The sequence below is a fragment of the Hypanus sabinus genome, chromosome 9, assembly GCF_030144855.1.
Source record: "Hypanus sabinus isolate sHypSab1 chromosome 9, sHypSab1.hap1, whole genome shotgun sequence".
Taxonomy (NCBI): domain Eukaryota; kingdom Metazoa; phylum Chordata; class Chondrichthyes; order Myliobatiformes; family Dasyatidae; genus Hypanus; species Hypanus sabinus.
In genome coordinates, this window is record NC_082714.1 from 39,318,360 (window position 1) to 39,338,519 (window position 20,160).

The 20,160-nt window shown below is 35.1% G+C and overlaps 1 protein-coding gene across 5 annotated transcripts in view; it reads right to left on the reverse strand.

Moving 5' to 3' along the window:
• Positions 1-215: 215 nt before the first annotated feature.
• Positions 216-20,160, reverse strand: part of smurf1 (SMAD specific E3 ubiquitin protein ligase 1) — a 128,877-nt gene continuing 108,932 nt past the window's right edge. For 3 of the 5 annotated variants that reach the window (XM_059979510.1, XM_059979508.1, XM_059979512.1), the window contains 2 exons: positions 16,762-16,846; positions 216-7,014 (listed from right to left, as the gene is read on the reverse strand). In XM_059979510.1, coding sequence (XP_059835493.1) covers positions 6,915-7,014; positions 16,762-16,846 — 185 coding nt within the window. In that variant the 3' untranslated portion in view covers positions 216-6,914. The remainder of the gene's footprint in view (positions 7,015-16,761; positions 16,847-20,160) is intronic. The other 2 variants (XM_059979511.1, XM_059979509.1) reach the window with 1 other exon arrangement.

Below are 20,160 nucleotides of genomic sequence, written 5' to 3' on the forward strand. Positions count from 1 at the left end.
TCTAATTCCACATGTTAAGATGACAATAACCTTCCAAATCTATACTTATTGATCTGCAATGTTAAATTTGTCAGAATGAAAAACATACTTAAAAACCTAGTTATAAATAAAATTCAGATTTTTCCAATTTTTGCTTCATTCTAAGACATGCTTTATTCAGGTATGTTGACTTAAAAGCATTAAGATCAAGCAAAAAATTCAAATCAGCACAGATATTTAAAGTTCAAATTTTATTGCATGTAACAAAAATGAATGTGGCTTTGAGTCCAACATCCTACTCAATTACTAGCCATCAAATTCACTCCATACCTCATTCAATACCATCAATATTAAAAAATACCCCAATTCACAGTTAAAACAAAAAATTTATACACTGTTCACGACAAAACTGATGCTAAAGGACTTTAGCAGCAACAATGAAAAAGTTAATACAGCAATAATTTTCGTCAGATTAATTACTAATTAATAAATATTCATCAAAACAATTCAATTTGCAAAAGTAAGCTTATTACCGAAAATAAAAAGGACAGATCTCTTACATAAAAGACAGGTGTGTTTCAAGATAGGAGAAAAGCAGCTCTGAACCTTTTGACTATTATAGCGCTTTTACCTTCTGGAGTGTTATCTTCAATCCTTTAAAAAAATAATTCCAAAAAAAGCCCACAAAAGTCAGTGTAGAACCTCTAACTCGTGGGTAATTTCTGCAGTTATCAGACAACCTCGGTGTATATATATTGTAACAAATGGCAAAAGAGCTACACAATTGCAAGTTATATAGGAAATGGCACTTTTTGTTTTCAATATTACAAGAAGGGAAAAGTGAAATAAGGGCCGGGTAAAACTGCATCATCAAGTAATTAAGCTATGATTATTGCAGTAATATTTCTGTCACAATACAAATTTAGGAGACACATTAGAAAACTTGAGGTTATTACACATTACACAACCGTTTTCCTTGATCTTGAATTATGAAAGCAAGATCTCCAGATTGGTACAGTGAGATATCATATTTTGCAATGCTACTGTATTATACTGGACAAGCAAAGGATTAAAAGTAACTAAAATAATTATCTTCAATGGGCTTTCACCGTGGCTGCTTATGTATATCACACCACTCTGCCAGTCAGTTTCAGTAGTAAACAATTTATTAGCATAGATTTGAACTACTTGGTAAGGTATTGGCTTTGGCAATTTAAATCACTCAAGAAAATGAATTGAATTGATTAAGTGATATGAACAGCCTGTTAGTGTAAATGAATGTCCTATTTCCTCAATTTAGCAGTCTCTTATATTAGATCCAAAATTAGCCTTTCCCTTCATTTCTCCTTACTGCTCCAAATATGCCATAATTTCACAGAAATAACCATATCAATATAGTCAGGCCACTACTACTCTGAGAGATAAAAAAAAGTAAGCCAGCTACTTCAAATTGTGCCACAGTATTTACATGTTCAGATCTTGCTCCATTCTTCCCTGCTTATTATTTGCATGTCATTATAATTTACAATAATCAATACACAGCAGAAATTTTACAGCATTGAAAAGGGAAGAAAAAGCCCAGTTGCAATTAATGGCAGCACAGCTAAGAGCTATTTTAGTGGGTCAATAGATCTTTCCCCAAACAAATTATTTCTTCATATCAATGCAGGAATGAATAGAGAGGAATATATCTTAAGTCTTTCTATAGCACTTCAATAACGTTAATGGCAGAAAAATTACAGCTGAGGCATATGAATTCTGTTTTGGTTCTGGTGATGCATTTCATCACTAAAACTGGGACATCAAATTATCATTGGGACAGAAGTATGCATATGCAAGAAATGCCCCAAAATACTGTATGTTCGCAAATGTCACAGAAGATACATATTTTATCCTCAAGAGTAATCTAATTTTGTTGAGAAGTAGATTTATTATCTAACCATATCAGTTTCAATTAATAAAATGTCAAGTTTAGATGCATCATGGAGAATACAGAAAGGAGTAAAAGGGTTAAGGCTACTTATCTCTAGCCAGGTTTTACCACATCTAATTTTTTCTTTGACTTACCCCATTTCATTAAATACAATTTACAGAGAGGAACCTAAGAAAATAAAACATGATTGTTTCTCCTACCCACACCTGGAGAATAATACCAGTGTTAAAATACAATAACTTCTGTATTGTTATAATAAAAACATTAAATTTTGTGCCTCAATGTCTGAGGAGAAAACATGCTCCAAAATAAATTTCCACACAAGCCTTTTAAAAATAATTGAAGATTAGCAAGTAATAACATTGTGTGCTGGAAAATCAATTTTAAAATCAAGTAATATGTTGCCATAATCAGATGAAAATATTCATCCAAAACAAAAAGTTCAATCAGCGTGACATTTCTATTTCAAGAGAGCAATATTTAGCACCAACAACCGGGAAAATTATCTCCTCCCCTCTTCTATTACCACCAATTCAATTCTGACAATGCTTTCTTTTGAGCAGATTTTGGGTTTTGATAATAAATATGAAAAATCTCTACAATGATGGATTGTAGCATTATTCATAATAATTGACAAGTTGTGTTTGCACTGAATCAACATGAACAAAATGTCTTTTTTTAAGATACAGTCTGTTGGTGTCCCATAGGCAACAATAAATTAAGAAGAGAAAAAGGATCAGGTCTCACAATGTACTCATTCCATATTCAAGAAAAATTACTGCTTAGATAAACTGATCTGATGTGCGTGACTGTTACAGTTCAGGTAACCTCAAACTTCTCCATAAATGTTGCCTGATCTGCTCCATATTTCCAGCATTATAAAATATTATCTGTACATTTTTTTCTATTTTGTTTGAAGAGCAAGCTGACTTTTATTTCCTACAATTGTGACAAGTTAGATTGCTTACTGGCTAAAATACACTTTCTCGGCATCTGGTGTCATGAAAGAAATATAAGTTTGGGCTAAATATTTTGTAAAATTACACTAAAGGATTTCCAATTTTAATTATTTTGGAGGCCAGTGTTATTTTGCCATGAACTGGAGATAAAACAAATTTAGAAAAAAAATGAAATTTGTCTGTCGAAATATGTTCTCCAATTTTTCTCCCATTCCTAACAGAATGATTAGGAATGCTGCATAAGTTGCATTTATTCTATAACCTCACCAAAATACTGTGTTCTGTAATGTATGCAATTCAAATGGAAACACATTATCTATTCTATATTAAAAAAAAACATGTTAAAAGGACACTTGCTTTTATGATCTTACTGTGTTTATATTTATTGTGTAGGTGACTCGAATTCTATCTCCAAATATTTCTTTGTAGTTCATTACTATTTAGTTGAAGAATGCCACAATAATTTCCCCTTCTCTGCTAAATAAATATACATGGAATTCTGTATATAACTGTTAATTTGAAGTACCACAATCATAGCTTACATTTAGGAGCACTGGATAATTAGCTTTCAATTTAAAGTGCAATGTTAAATGTTCAAGTCATTTACATCATTTGTGGATCCTATAAATGGCTTGCCCAAATGGCTATGGTTGACTGAACAAAGTAGCATAATCCTAGATTTAACTTAAACTCCAGAATTAAAATTTTACTTTTTTAAGTAAAGGCTGTTTCAATATTTGTATTAAGATTTAATAAATATTTCAGAAAACTAAGCTGCAAATTCTGCTAACTTTTGTTTTCTTCCACAGCTTTCTATAGAGAACTTTTCGCAAATCACATTACCTTTTAAGATTTGCAAAAAAAGTCATTCTGTGGTATTTATGATGCAATTGCATTCATATGGAAGAATAAATGGGTGTATTTTATATTTTGGTAAGGAATTTTCTATCTCACTGGAGGACAAAAATAAACAGAACAAAAATATTTGTGCACATTTAAACAATTATGCTGCTGATAGGAGGGTATTTGCAACATGCAATATCCTAATTCTACAAAGAAATGCATGGACCTACATTTCTACACAACAAAAGTAACAATATAATTCAAACTTTACAAAGAAATTACAGCTCATGGACTGAAGTTGCATAAAGTAGTGTTTAGTCTTACTAATCCCATAGATTTAGCATGTTTTCCTAAGGTAGTGGTTATTCTTTGCAGCACAATTTTGAAAATAGGAAATCCATTTTCAGATCACTCATACTGTATATTTCTGAAGTAACAGATCAAATTTTGAGTTTAAAGTTGACAGAAAAATTGTTATATCCTAACATTTAGTATCAATTTAAATATTTGATAAACTATGATGCTTCCTCAGATTTCTGAGTATTTGTATTCTTTATTGTCAATCACACATAAGTGTAGTTTTTGAACTTCATACTAAAGAGGAACTTACTGGTAATGTGCAATTCAACATGCTTAATTTGGAAAATTAACTTGAGTACCCAGTGATTAACTTTACATTAAACAATTACCCGTTTCCCAAATTAAAAAGTTATCTAAAGGAAATTCATAAATTTGAAAAGAACTCAGTAATCGTTCACATGGCATTATTTTCTAGTGTTGCTAATTCAAGCAAAAAAAGAATTGTTCTAGATTTGTCTCTATAATTTACTAGAATTAGCAATAAAAGAAACTTACTATGCCTACTACAAAGACTAAATTTAGTATCAGAATATGTTGTTCCAATAGCTATAAAAAAATTAAAAGTTAAAATATTTTTGTTTGGAAACCACATTAAATTATATATATTAGGGCAAATTATAGGTGTAATAGTTGCTTAAACACTATATACTAATAAAGATAGAAGGAAACCTTTCTTAAATCTAACAGTATGAGAAATAACATTGTTGACAAGCTCTCATAATTATATATCACTTTTACATTCAAAATAGATTCTGAAATTTGTGCTGAAATATTAGCATCGGCATTTTTTTGTCGTATCAGTGGAAATAAAATCCTCATTCCAGGCTACTAAATGTAAGTGTGCTAATTTTTTTCCCCATACAGTTTGTCTAACTTTAGTACCTGAGTTTTGCTCCAAAAATACAGAAAACAAAGCCAATATTTCAGACAAGGATATTGATTTCAATGCTGCTTTGATTAATGATTCCAGTTAGTTCTTCACTGTGTAAAATTAATAAGGGTAATATGATTTTTAAGTCTAGCTGAATTTATGCCACACTTATTCAACTCATCAGTCTCACTGAATTAAAGATTGAATGTTGGAAAATGCAGAAATTTTGCTTACATCTAAATCATAAAGCAAACCAAAATTCTGCTTATTCAAAACGAATCTTCAGAGCAAATGTGTAACATTTTCAGGAGAGGTCAAAGGGCACATAGAAATATATAAATTTGATGTTGCTCAAAACTGTAACTATACAGTATACTACTGGAATTAAAACAGATAGGATATTGGGTCAGAGTTACCAAACACCTAAAAAGTTTACAGTCATGAGTGTTTACAGTATTTTTCTTATCACTATTTTGTTTTAAGATCACACGTTAGTCTGAAATCTACTGGACACAATTTGAGAACATCAAATGAAACAATAGGAATACTGGCTCTTCAAAATGACTTCTAAGGGTTATAGAAGCAATGAATGTTCCCAATTTATACATTGCTTCCGTTTAAGGTTCCAGAGTTTTTTAAAGTTTAAGGCAGTAAAACAGTCTAAATAATGCCATTTCTTTCTTATTCAGATTTCCAAAAGGGTTCACAATATTAATTAAAAATAACTTTAATTCAACATCCAGGAACAAATGATAAAACTTTGAAAACTGTTAAAATATGGATACATTGTTGTGATAGCAAAACCTCAACACTTACATTTGTTCATTTATCTGCTTAAACTATTGGTAAATTCTTGTTAGTAAGCTGTCATCACAGTTAATCTTTCATGAATGTCTGCTATTGTAAATTCAGAGCCAAGGACAAAATAGTGAGGCACCAGAAGAATTACAAGAAAATTTAAAGACTAACCAGATGAAAAACAAAAAATAAATAAATAAATCTGGGAATCAATCAACTGTGCTACAAATGCAATTCGTCAATTTTCCTTTGTTAGCTGTTTCAATGCTGGACTTTTCTGAACATTACTGCATCAATCCTTTGAGTAATGAAAGTTATTTTCAGGTTTCATAAATTCAGCTCTCATTTTAAATTAATTTTGTAAAAGTTGGTATTTTATGCACATTATGAAATTGAATTCAAAGAATAACAGAGGATACCTTACCTCAAGCTATTTGTAAAACAAACATTCCAACATGACAACAATTTTAATTTTGGAGCCAAAACATAATTGCAGTATTAAAGGGTTCATCACATTAGAACAGATGTTCAGGTTTTCTTTGTAAATACATTAGTAAATATTCCTAAAAACAGTAATTCATTATGGAGGAATACAATTCTTTTAACAAAATATAGATAAAAATAATCTGATTTGATTAAAACACACCGTATAGTTACTGTCTGTGATGAGAGTTAATAAAAAAAATACACAAGCTAGAAAAAGAACTATTTCTAGTTTATCATCCAGTATTTTTAAATATCAGTTTCAGATTTTGGAAGAATGAAAAATTTCTCTTGGACCACACTTTTGAGACTAATGGTTGGGTAATTGGTTAAAGGAATAAGGAAAGAAATGAAATGTGCAAGGATCTGTCTTTGTTTACTGTGCAAAGTTTTTGAAATAAAGTTTCAAGCATACAACTTAAAAATGTAAGATACAACTGAAACAGGTCCATTTTTCTGTTAAACAGATTCAGTTTCTTCTTCATTTGCGAGCTTCCTAGTATCCTCTTTCAAGAAATCTTACTGCCTTTCTGTTTTTGAGTGATCAGCGCCATTATATCATTTGCAAGTTATAGCAACCATGTGAGTAAATTGTTAGTTCTCTGTTACATAGTGCGTTGCTCATCATGATGCTTGCAGAACTTCATTTCTGTAGTGTTCCTATCAACTTCAAAAGCACTCACATATTTCACTCAACTGCAAAGCCACACGTCTCTTCAACCGCTGTCAACAATTTCTCATAAAGCTTTTCATAAGACTCATAAGGAGGGATGTCTATACGATTAAAACTGAGGAGAGAAAAAAAAAGTAAACACAGTTGTAAGGTCACATATGATTATAGCCATCACTGATGCATGACATACGCTTAGTGGCTACTTTATTAGGTATCTCCACATCTAATCAGCCACATAATTAGATATTTGCAAATAACTGGCAGGTGAACAGATGTATCCAATAAAGAGGCTATTGAGTGCAAATCAGGTAGGCAATCCGGATGTTGAAAGCAATGTTCTCTCTAATTTGTAATGACTGGTGTGTGCAAAAAGCTTGTGCTGTGCAATTTTTTGTCCAGTGATAACAACATGTACACACTGAATTTTATATTTAAAGGTATTCATTTCAACAGCTAGCAAAACACTATCAATAAGAACTTTGATCTCCTTTAGGTTTGATTGTTTTCACTCTCCATCTATACTCTCACAAACATATGTAGCAGACCTCGCAGCATCCGTGAGAAAAGAGTAGCCAACGTTTTAGGCCGAGACCCTTCATAAGGAATGGTGGGGGCAAGAGAGGGCCGAAGCCCAGTAATAGAGATGGGGAGGGGGTAGAGCCTAGAGGTGCCAGGTGGAAAACCAATCAGAGGAAAGATAAAGGGGGGAGGGGGAGGGGATAAGCATGAAAGAACTGTCGAGATAAAGAAGCAGAAAGTTGAAAGGGGAGAGAGGCAGAGAGGGACCTAGGATAGGGGAAGGGGGAGGGGGAGGGAGAGGGAGAGGGAGTTACCGGAAATTGGAGAATTCAATGTTCATACCACCAAGCTGGAGGCTACCCAGATGGTAGATGAGGTGTTGCTCCTCCAAACTGAGTTTGGCCTCATCATGGCAGTAGAGGAGGCCACGTATGGACATATCTAAATGGGAATGAGAGGCAGAGTTGAAGTGGGTGACAACTGGGTGGTCCTGTCTATTGTGACGTATGGAGCGTAGGTGCTCGATGAAGCGGTCCCCCAGTCTGCGTCGGGTCTTGCCAATGTAGAGGAGGCCACACTGGATGCAACAGAGGACTCCAGTAGACTCGCAGGTGAAGTGTTGCCTCACCTGGAAGGACTGTCTGGGGTCTGGAATGGTGGTAAGGGGGGAGGTGTGGGGACAGGTGTAGCATTTGCCACTTGCAGGGATAAGTGCCAGGTAGGAGTTCTGTGGGGGGGACGGGGACGTGCGGACCAGGTAGTCGTGAAGGGAACGTTTTGGAGCATAGACTGTTCCACATAACCAAATCTATACTGGCACCAGTCCCCAACTTTTCTAACGCTACACTGACGACTACATTGGTGCTGCTTCCTGCACCCATGCTCAGCTCATCAATTTCATCAACTTTGCTTCTAACTTTCACACAGCCCTTAAATTCACTTGGTCCATCTCGGACACTTCTCTCCCCTTCCTTGATCTCTCGGTCTCCATCTTTGGAGACAGACTATCCACTGACATCTTCTACAAACCCACTGACTTCCATAACTATACCTCTTCCCACCCTGCCCAATGCAGAAATGCCATTCCCTATTCCCAGTTCCTCTGTCTCTGCCGCATCTGCTCCCAGGATGAGGCTTTCTGTTCCAGGACTTCTCAAATGTCCTCTTTCTTTCAGGATCGTGGTTTCCCTTCTGGCGTCATCAAAGATGCCCTCACCCACATCTCCTCCACTTGCCGCACTTCAGCCCTTAACCCATCCTCCTGTCACCACAACAGGGACAGGGTTCCTCTTGTCCTCATCTACCACCCCACCAGCCTCCTGATCCAGCATATTATCCTCCGCAACTTCTGCCACCTTCAACAGGACCCCACCACCAAGCACATCTTTCCCTCCCTACTCTTCTCAGCTTTTCACAGGGATCATTCCCTCCATGACTACCTGGTCCACACGTCCCTCCCCACAGAACTCCCACCTGGCACTTATCCCTGCAAGTGCAATTGCTACACCTGTCCCCACACCTCCCCCCCTTACCACCATTCCAGGTCCCAGACAGTCCTTCCAGGTAAGGCAACACTTCACCTGCGAGTCTGCTGGAGTCGTCTATTGCATCCGGTCGGCAAGACCCAACACAGATTGGGGGACCGCTTCATCGAGCACCTAAGCTCCATCTGTCACAATAGACAGGACCTCCTGGTTGCCACCCACTTCAACTCTGCCTCTCATTCCCATCTAGATATGTCCTCTACTGCCATGATGAGGCCAAACTCAGGTTGGAGGAGCAACACCTCATCTACTGTCTGGGCAGCCTCCAGCCTGGTGGTATGAACATTGAATTCTCCAATTTCTGGTAAACCTCTCCCCCTCTCCCAGGTCCCTCTCTACCTCTCTCCCCTTTCAACTTTCTGCTTTTTTATCTCTACAGTTCTTTCATGCTTATCTCCTCCCCCTCCCCCTTTATCTTTCCTCTGATTTGTTTTCCACCTGGCGCCTCTAGGCCCTACCCCATCCCCTATCTCTATTACTGGGCTTCAGCCCTCTCTTCCCCCCCCCCCATTCCTGATGAAGGGTCTCGGCACGAAACATCGGCTACTCTTTTCTCACGGATGCTGCCTGACCTGCTTAGTTCGTCCAGTGTTGTGTACGTATTCTTTGATCCACAGCATCTGCAGTTGTATTTTTGTGTAGCAGACTTGTAGTGGGTAATGCAGGATTTTCTCGCTGGAGCTTTTGCACAGCATCCATAAGTGACTTGCTTGCTAAATGATGTTTTGAAAATTCAAGTTTCCAAATATCACTCCACTTCTTCCCACTTGCAAGTTCACCAACAACTTTGCAATGTGACAATACATGCAAGCAAGACCATTTTCTATATTGCACATAAATATTTCTCATAGTTGCTCACTCCTGACTTAATGAGCTTTTGGTGTAGTGGTTTCTACAGTTTCATTAAGCCATTCTGCTTTAAATGAACTAGCAGTTTTTTGCACTTCATGCTCTTTGCTTCTTTGGAATTCAACATAGTGAATCATTAATTTTCTCAATAAAATCAGTATAAATAAACCAGTTCTAGAATCTGCAGACAAATTATTGCAAACTCCATGTTGTCAACACCATCCACATCAGAAACTGGAACAGGAAATGTGATTGTGTACAATCGTGTAAAATGTTTAACATGCCTACAAGGTATAGGGTGACAACCTTTTGTACGCAGTTTAAATTCCTTTGTGTGCTAGTAGCAAAAGAGAAGTGCACACGCTCATGTACACACCTTAGAGGGAACACTGGTTGAAAGGTAATTTAAATATGGCACACAATGAATTCTATAGAATTGTGGTGCTGGAGAGCTACTGCAATTTTTTTTGTGAGGCACAGTTAAGATAAACAAATCCATTGAATTAACATTCTAGGGGAGTCAGCTGGAGACGCTCATGGAGTGAGTACCGTTTTGGATTCGCTCCATAACTTTTACTTTTTTTAACCTTTGATCACCCTTATTCAGCTTATTTTTACCTATACCGAAAGTTTCTTTATTCTTTTTTTTTGGATTTACTGCCAAGCGTTTGTTGTGAACTTTTGATGATATGCAAACAGAAATGTCTCTCAGTTCTAAGGGACGGGATCCCGGACGTAATCCGAACGGTAACAGAAAAAAGCAGGCTCCGACACAACAAACACCATTAACTTTTGAATTGTTTATGGAGGTTTTGGATCAAAAATTTGCTGAACTACAACAATTTTTTAAAGAAGATATAAAGGCTTTTCAAGAGTACATGGTTAAGACGGATTTAGTAATTAAACAGCAACAAGCTCTTATTGCGTCTCTGCAAGAAGAAGCTCGGAAGCGAGATTTGACTATTGGAAAACTGCAACAGGATTTAATTTCGACCATTAAGCTGATGGAAGCCCTTAAAGCCAAGAGTGACGATTTTGAGAATCGCTCCAGAAGACAGAACGTACGTATACTTGGTCTTCCAGACGGCATAGAAAAAGATGACCCTTCGAAATATTTTGCTCAACTTTTAAAAGAAGCGTTTCCGACAATTTTCCCGAATAACCCCCCTTTATTGGATCGGGCACATAGAATTCGGCGTCGATCACCGAGTGTTACAGACAAACCTTCGGTGGTAATTGTCCGGTTCCATTATGTACATGACAAAGAACAACTTATAAGAGCAGCTCGTTGACTAGGAATGATTAAAATCAAAGATTTTTCCTTCCGCCTGATCGAAGATTTTAGTTCAGATCTTTTAAAAAGAAGGCTTCTTTTTAAACCGTTGATGGCTGAATGTTATGAGAAAAATCTGAAACCTGCGCTTCTATACCCTGCGAAGCTTCGAATTTCTCCGTCGAATGCTCCACGACAAGTTTTCCTTTCAACTTCAGAAGTGAGAAAATATCTGGAGGAGAACTTCCCTACTGCTACAGACACCAGTCTTTAATAAATGAATGATTCTGATCGTATAAGATGGTTCTCGATCTCTTAAACCAGAATTATAATCTGGTTATTGGTGTAGGTTCATCCTACACTTTATACTCAAGTTAAAGTGTGTTTGTGTCATGTTAATTGTTTTGCCTTATACACTTTAATCATTTAACTACATACTTGTCTATTAACTTTGTTCCTTCGAAGGTATATTTTTAATTCTTTGAAGGTAATTTTTTCCTTGATTAAGATGGTGGTTTTTTGGAAAAGATTTTTGGTTTTGCTTAAGATGGCATTATGTTTATATTTTTCGTGTTTCTTCCAGACAAGGCATCTCTTATCTCAGCTTAAATATTTTTTGTTTTGTCTGGGCCAGAGCCCGAGTTCTAATTGTTTTTAGTGATTATATTTTTATTCTTTTTACAACTAACTATACTTAGAAATATGGTTTTTATTATAGCGATTTTATTTTTAAAGTCGGGGTGATTCTTTTATATATATCCTTTTTATATGGAGTGTTCTTCAGCTGACATGGGGGTAGGATTAGTCTTACTTTTTCTCTTTTTAAGTCATATTTTGGCTTTTTCTCTTTTTCTCGGGGGGTGGGGGGATGGTCTGTTTTCTAATTCTATTTTTTTTGTACCAGTTTGTGTTAGTTTTTTTATTCGGGCTGTTTTTGAACTTCAAATATGTCTGTGTTGTCGTCACTTCCGGGTCTTCTCACTACTTTTGTTCCTCTTCCGGGTGCATGAGTTTATAAGTTGGTTAACCCTTTCTATACCAAAGGGTTGATTATAGAATTATGGCTCAGACCATTAATTTTGTGTCTTGGAATACTAATGGTTTAAATCATCCAATTAAACGAAAGAAGATTTTCAAAGTATTCCAAAGACTTAATGCTCATATCATTTTTGTACAAGAAACTCATGAGAGGAGGGAGGACAAATTTCGTTTTTTTAGATTTTGGCGGGGTCAACAGTATCATGCAAATTCGAATGCTAAAGTAAAAGGAGTTTCAATTTTTATTGACTCCTCTATTTCATTTGTTCAACATGATATTTTTTCGGATCCGAATGGCAGATTTTTGTTAATTACGGGTTTACTTTGTAATAAAAAGGTTGCTTTGGTTAATGTTTATGCTCCAAATGTGGATTGTCCTGACTTTTTTAAGTCTTTATTTACTTTTTTACCCAATCTAAACGAATATAAGTTAATAATGGGTGGTGACTTTAATTGTTGTTTAAATCCTCTGATGGATAAATCTTTATCTATTCAGACTTTACCTAATAAGTCGGCCACTTGTATTAGCTCCTTTTTGACTGACAATGGAGTTTTTGATGTTTGGAGATTTCGGCATTCTAATGACAAAGAGTTTTCTTTTTTCTCACATGTTTATCACTCTTATTCAAGAATTGATTATTTTTTTGTAGACTCTTGTTTTATTCCATTGGTAATCGGTTGTAACTATGATATTATAGCTATCTCTGATCATGCTCCGTTATTACTTTCTATGAAATTTACGGATACAGCTTTTAATGCTAGACAATGGCGATTTGACGCTACCTTGTTGCAAGACTCTGACTTTATTAAATTTATGGAGGAGCAGATCGACTTCTTCTTCTCAACTAATTCTACAGATGATATTTCCTGCGGAACACTTTGGGACACTTTTAAAGCTTATATTCGTGGACAGATTATTTCTTATTCTGTTGGTTTGAGGAAACGTATCAAGATGGAAACTCTTTTATTGGTTGATAAAATTAAAGAGATTGATAAGAAATATTCGATTGCTCCTAGTAAGGAGCTTTACAAACAAAGGGTTGAACTTCAAATGGAACATAGTTTATTACTTACATCCTCGATTGAAAATCAATTAATGAAAACTAAATCTGATTTTTATATACATAGAGATAAATCTGGTAAACTGTTAGCTAGTCAATTGAAGAATGCTCTGGTTAAACGTCAAATCACTAAGATTGGTCAGCAGAATGGGAATCTGACAGTTAATCATGATGAGATAAATAAGGCATTTCAAGATTTCTATACCTCCCTGTATCAATCTGAATTTCCTCAAGATTATAATACCATGTCTGATTTTCTGGGGAAATTAAATTTTCCAAGGTTATCATCTGATGATCTTTTGATATTGGATACTCCTATTACGGATGTAGAAATTAAAGGGGCTATTTCCTCAATGAATTCTGGGAAAGCACCGGGTCCAGATGGTTATACAGTTGAATTTTTTAAATTTTTTTCCGCTACTCTTTCCCCTTGGTTAGGTAAGGTTTTTGAGGAGGCCATTAGATTAGGGAATTTGCCACAATCTTTTTATAGAGCTTCCATTTCTCTAATATTGAAGAAAGATAAAGACCCTACTAATTGTGCTTCTTATAGACCTATATCTTTATTGAATGTAGACTCCAAGATTTTTTCTAAGTTACTGGCATCTAGATTGGAGAAGGTATTACCCAAAATTATTTCAGATGATCAAACTGGCTTTATTAAAAATCGTTATTCTTTTTTTAACATTAGGAGATTGTTGAATATTGTTTATACTCCCTCACATGATACTTCAGAATGCGTGATTTCATTAGATGCGGAGAAAGCATTTGACAGAGTTGAATGGCCTTACTTATTTAATGTGTTGGAGAAGTTTAATTTTAGTCCGATATTTATATCATGGATTAAATTGATTTATCATACTCCAGTAGCCTCAGTGGTTACCAATAATCAAAGATCTCCCTTTTTTCGCCTATTTCGGGGCACTAGACAGGGATGTCCTCTTAGTCCATTACTATTTAACATTGCCTTAGAACCTTTGGCAATTGCCATCAGACAATCACAGGATATTTTGGGTATTAATCGTGGGATAGATATTCATAAGTTATCTTTGTATGCAGATGATTTATTACTATTCATTTCTAACCCGGAGAAATCCATTCCAGCAGTTTTATCATTATTGGCTCAATTTAGTGAGTTTTCTGGGTATAAGTTAAATCTTAATAAAAGTGAATTGTTTCCATTAAATAAACGGGTCCCAATTTATGGAAATTTACCCTTTAAATTAGTTAATGACTCTTTTACTTATTTAGGGATCAAAATCACAAAGAACCATAAAGATTTATTTGGATTTAATTTTTTACCCTTAATTGATCAGATTAAAGGTTTGTTTACTAAGTGGTCACCTTTGTCTCTATCTCTAATAGGTAGGATTAATGCTATTAAGATGGTTATTTTACCTAAGTTTTTATATATTTTTCAAGCGATACCAATTTTTATCCCGAAATCTTTTTTTACTAATGTTGACTCTAAAATTTCTTCATATATATGGCAGTATAAAAATCCCAGGTTAGGTAAAACATATTTACAGAAGACAAAAAAGGAAGGCGGGTTAGCATTACCTAATTTCAGATTTTACTATTGGGCAGTTAATATTAGATATTTGTTATGCTGGTTGAAAGATGGGGGTGGATCTTTTGGCCCTTGTTGGGTGAGTTTAGAAACTAAATCGGTATCAGCTTATGCTTTGGGTTCTATTTTAGGGACTTCTCTCCCTTTTGCTCTTTCTAAATTGCCGAAACGAATTGACAACCCGATAGTTAAACATACATTGCGTATATGGTTTCAATTTCGGAGATTTTTTGGGTTGACTCAATTCGTTTTAAATAGTCCTATTGTATCTAATTATTTTTTTCACCCTTCCATTATAGATCAAGCTTATTCAGCTTGGAAAACTAAGGGATTACTAAGATTTTCTGATTTATTTTTAGATAATTGTTTCATGTCTTTTGAACAATTATCCAACAGATATAACTTGCCGAGATTTCATTTTTTTAGATATTTACAGATTAGACATTTTTTAAGTTCTGTACTCTCTACGTTTCCAAATTTTGTGCCTTCAGATACTTTGGAGAGTTTATTTGAATTAGACCCTTTTCAAAAAGGGCTTATTTCAAAACTTTATAATATAATTATGAAGATACGTTCAGAGCCCCTTTATAAGACTAAACAGGATTGGGAAAGAGAGCTTAGTTTTAGTATTTCTAGTGAGAATTGGGATAGAATTCTTCAATTAGTTAATACATCATCGTTATGTGCCAAACATTCACTAATACAATTTAAGGTTGTACATAGGGCCCATATGTCCAAGGATAAATTAGCTCATTTTTACTCTCATATAAGTCCTATTTGTGATAGATGTCATTCTGAAATTGCGTCTTTAACTCACATGTTTTGGTCGTGTTCATTTTTGGAGAAATATTGGAAAGATATTTTTGATATTATTTCTGCGGTTTTGAATATTGATTTACAACCTCATCCTATTACTGCAATTTTTGGTTTACCAATGTTAGATTCACAGCATTTATCTTCTTCAGCCCATCGAATGATTGCATTTCTAACTCTGATGGCTAGAAGATCTATATTGTTGAATTGGAAAGAAATTGATCCTCCCACTGTATTTAATTGGTTCTCTCAAACTATGTTATGTTTAAATTTAGAAAAAATTAGAAGTGGTACTTTTGAGACTTCTATTAAATTTGAAAAGTTATGGAGACCATTTATTCAACATTTTCATATGATGTAATATGACCCTGTGCCAAGTACATTTGATTTCCCAGCTTTTAGCTTATGTATTTTGAGAGGACCGGAAGTGATGGCATTGATGAATACTTATTTTTGTGAGATATTATAAACAGCCCACTTTTTTTTTCCTTCTCTTTTGTTTGTTTATTTTTATATTACTTATTAGTTATAGTTATTAGATTAGATTAGTTAGTTTTGCATTATATAAATTTTTTTTTGTTTTTTTTTCTTTCTTTTTTCTGTTTTTTTTATATTATACATTATGAAATATTTAGATTTACTATGTCCATACATATATCTTATGGCTTATGTCTTGGTAAACTCATTTATATTGTAACTATTATGTATGTTTTTTTTTCATATGTAATGGAATGTGTATGTTGGTAATTTCTTTATCAATATATCATCTGTATTCTGTCCATATTACTAATATTAATAAAAAGATTTAGAAAGAAAGAATTAACATTCTAGAGTAATCTGACAAAAATAATGCTATGAAATTGGGAAAAAAAGATTAACTAAGGCTAAGGCATATAGGTAGCATGCCAAACCAATTACTTGGATGTTAAACAATTCATTAATCAGTAATATACACTTATCTGCATACAAGAGATGTCTACTAATTACAATCAAAAGGATCTTTGAAAAGGTTATCATTATGGATTTCCAATACATCCTATTACTAACATGTTGAGTATGTCGTTAAAGCAGGCAAGACCCTTTATACAGTTAACCATGACTGATGATTATAATTTGTAAGCTACCAACTTGAAGGTTACCAACAATATAAGACAATGATGCAAATACTTTCCATCTTCTAAAAGATAAAACTCACCATGTATGTGCTTTGGGAAGGTTTTCTGTGTTGGCATCAATCAAATGGATGGTAAAAAGTCTTGGACCTGCAGCACCTGTAGAGCCTTACAAATACAAAATCTAGTTAAACCATACATCAGTAGCAAAACAGCTCTATTTTTTTAACTTCTAATACACTTCAATGGGATATGAAAAGTGATGAGATTAATTCATTTGAGAAATTTTTCATTCGGCATCTAGGGAAAAGATCACTCTGAAGAGAAGCAAATATATAATATGCAAGCAGTTTAAGAATAACATAATGATAATTTTATGTAATCACAAATGCTATAAAAAGTTAATAAGGATAAGGATCATGATAATGAGAACCAATGCAAACACAGATGCTGCAGAATATATTGTTGTCAAATAGCTCAGTATCAATAGTACAAAATGCCCAGGTTTCATCTCTGCAGTCCTGCCACATCCATTCTTAAATTGAACAACTATATAACTAGCAGTAGGTAGCAATTCCCATTCTCAAATAGCTAGTGAGTGTGGAATGTGAAGCTTAATTGCTTCCAACCAAATTCAACCAGAGATAGAGTTGGCGGACTAACTCAAGACTCTTCCTGAGGACCCTCATTCTAAATACTACTCGTTAGCCAAAGGGAGACACTTTGTGATAGCAAGAAATGCTCACACTGGACACATAAGAAGCTACGCACCCCAAAGTAATATCAGACATTCTGTGAATATTCAATAGGTGAGGCAGCAGCTGTGGAAAGGAGGAAGAGATATTTCAAGTTGAATACTCTTCATCAGGAAACACGAGATGTCAATCAAATGAAATATCTGTGATAAGGTGGTGAATAAAAGACATAAGAGGTCATGAGTGAGGTCAGTTCAGGGAAAATATTGAGTGTTAAAAATAACTCGTGTCGGAGGAGATGGGAATAGAAGGAAATGAATGAGGGCAGGCAAGAGAAAAAATAATACTGGAAATGTGAATACAAAACATTATTGTTTCTGGAAACTAAGAGGGAATAACAGAAATATTGAACAAGCCAGGTAGCAAATGTGAAGAAAGGAAAATTGAGTTAATTATCTTTCATTATATTTTTCTTGAAACAACATGTACATAGTCCAATTGGGGATGGAGCCATACTAGACCCTGTATTGGGAAGTGAGCCGAAGTGAACAAAGTTTCTGTGGGGGAGCAATCTTGGGAACAGCGATCATAATTCTGTATGTAGACGTTAGTTATGGATAAGGATAAGGCTGGTCCTTCGGTGGAAATACTAAATCTGGTGAACACTAATCGCAACAGAACTAGTCAGGAACTGGGTAGAAGTAGAATGAGAGGTGCATTTTCAGGGTAAATCCACATCTGACGTATGAGACTCTTTCTAGAGGCCAGCTGGTTAGAGTTCAGGACCAACAAGTTCTGTTGAGAATGAAATATAAGAATGCTAAGATTTGTAAATCCTGGATGACAAGAGATATTGTAAGTTTGATAAAAATGAAAAAAGAAACATTTGTAAGATTTTGGAGGCTGAAAACAGGCAATGCCTTTGAGGAATATAGAGGAAGCAGTAAAGTCCTTAAAAAGGAATTCAGAAGGCTAAAAGGGCACATGAATTGTATGTGACAAGTAGGACTAAAAAAAATTTTAAATCATTTTATAAGTACATTAGGAGCAAGGTGTTAGCTAGGAAAGGTAGGTCTACTAAAGGACAATGCAGGGGAGTTATGCGTACCGCTAGAGAAAGAACACGAGGCATTTGAGTACATTACATCAGTATTCATCAAGGAGAAGTACATGGATATAAGATTAGGGAGAGTGTGTTGGTATTCTAGGACATGTCGATATTAATGAAATTCATTGTGCACATGCTGTTATCACTGGACAAAAAATTGCATAGCACAAGTTTTTTTGCACACACTGGTCATTACAAATTAGAGGGATACTGATGGAAGCCAGGGAGCTTTAACAAAGAGTGTAGCACAGGCACAGGCAAAGTCCCAAAGGACAGTAAAATTGCCATTTTTTTCATTTAAGAAGAGCAACAGGAATAAAATCAAGAAATTATAGGCCAGAGAGTTTTACATCAATGGCAGGAAAATTATTGGGTACAATTCTAAGGGACAGAATTTACTTGCATTTAGAAAAACATAGAATTATTAGGCAAAAGTCAATATATCTGTATAGTGAAGTTCTGTTTTACAAATTTGATCTGAACATGTTTTTTGGAGGAAGTAATGAAGACGATGAGGGTAGTGGGTAGTGTCCAGAAGAACTTCAGTGAAGCACTTGACAAGAACCAATCCCTCATGATAGGATGGTCCAGAAGATTGTTATATGGGATATGTAGTGAGCTGGTGAATTGTATACAAAGTTGGCTTTGTCCTAGAACACAAGAGGGGTGTTTCTGGAGGTCTGTGACCAGCCATATTTCACAGAGAACAGCAGTGGGACATCTGTTTTTGCCATATAAATGTTCTGGGTGAAAATAAAGGTGGTCCGATTAGTAAGTTTGCAAATGACATGATAATTGTCGATAGTGAGCAAGGTATAGAAGGATATTGATTCGTTGGAAATTTTGGAACAGAAATAATCAATGGAGTAAATTTCAGGCAAGGTGAGATGTGCATTTTGGAAAGTCAAATGTAAAAGTACTCCTAGAATTGATAAACAGAGGGATGCTGGGGTGCAAGCTCAGAACTCCTTGGAAGTAGTAAGTGGTTAGGGTGGTAAAAAAAGCATATGGCAAACTTGCCTTCACGGACTGGGACACTAAGTATAAAAGTCGAGAAGTCATGTGAGTATGGAACGAGTTCATGGTCAGTGCAGATATGGTAGGTTGAAGAACTTCGTTCCTGCACTGTACTGTTCTGTGTTCTATAACATGGAGTTCTAAGAGATGCAGTATGCATGGAAGGTCAGATGTTATTTCTCCAGCTTATGTTAGACTTTGTTGGTACAGGGACAAACAAAGATAGGTTAGAGTGGGAGAAGAGTGGAGAAATTAAGAGCTTCTAGCCACTTGATATTTGTAACCAAGTCAGGCTAAGCCTGAGTATTTTCCAATGTTTGCTACACCTGGGCACAAATTACATTATTATGAGAGAACACATTCTAATTTTACAAAGCTAGTTGGGTCTTGAATTCTGAGCTCCTACAGTGAAATCCTGTTGCCTTCCAACAACTAAGCCCACCTTTGTGTAAGATACAGTGGCCACCACTGGAGAGCTTTTTCCTTGATTCGCACTGACTTCAAATTTAGCAGGCCTCATTAACTTGATAGTAATATCAAATGCTCACATCTTTGTAATTCAAATCTTTTCTTCAAATTTGGTACCAAGTAATCGCACAGGCTGCCACACTACAGATTAATGAACTGATTACTGTTATTGGATAAGTGGTATCTGAATGTAC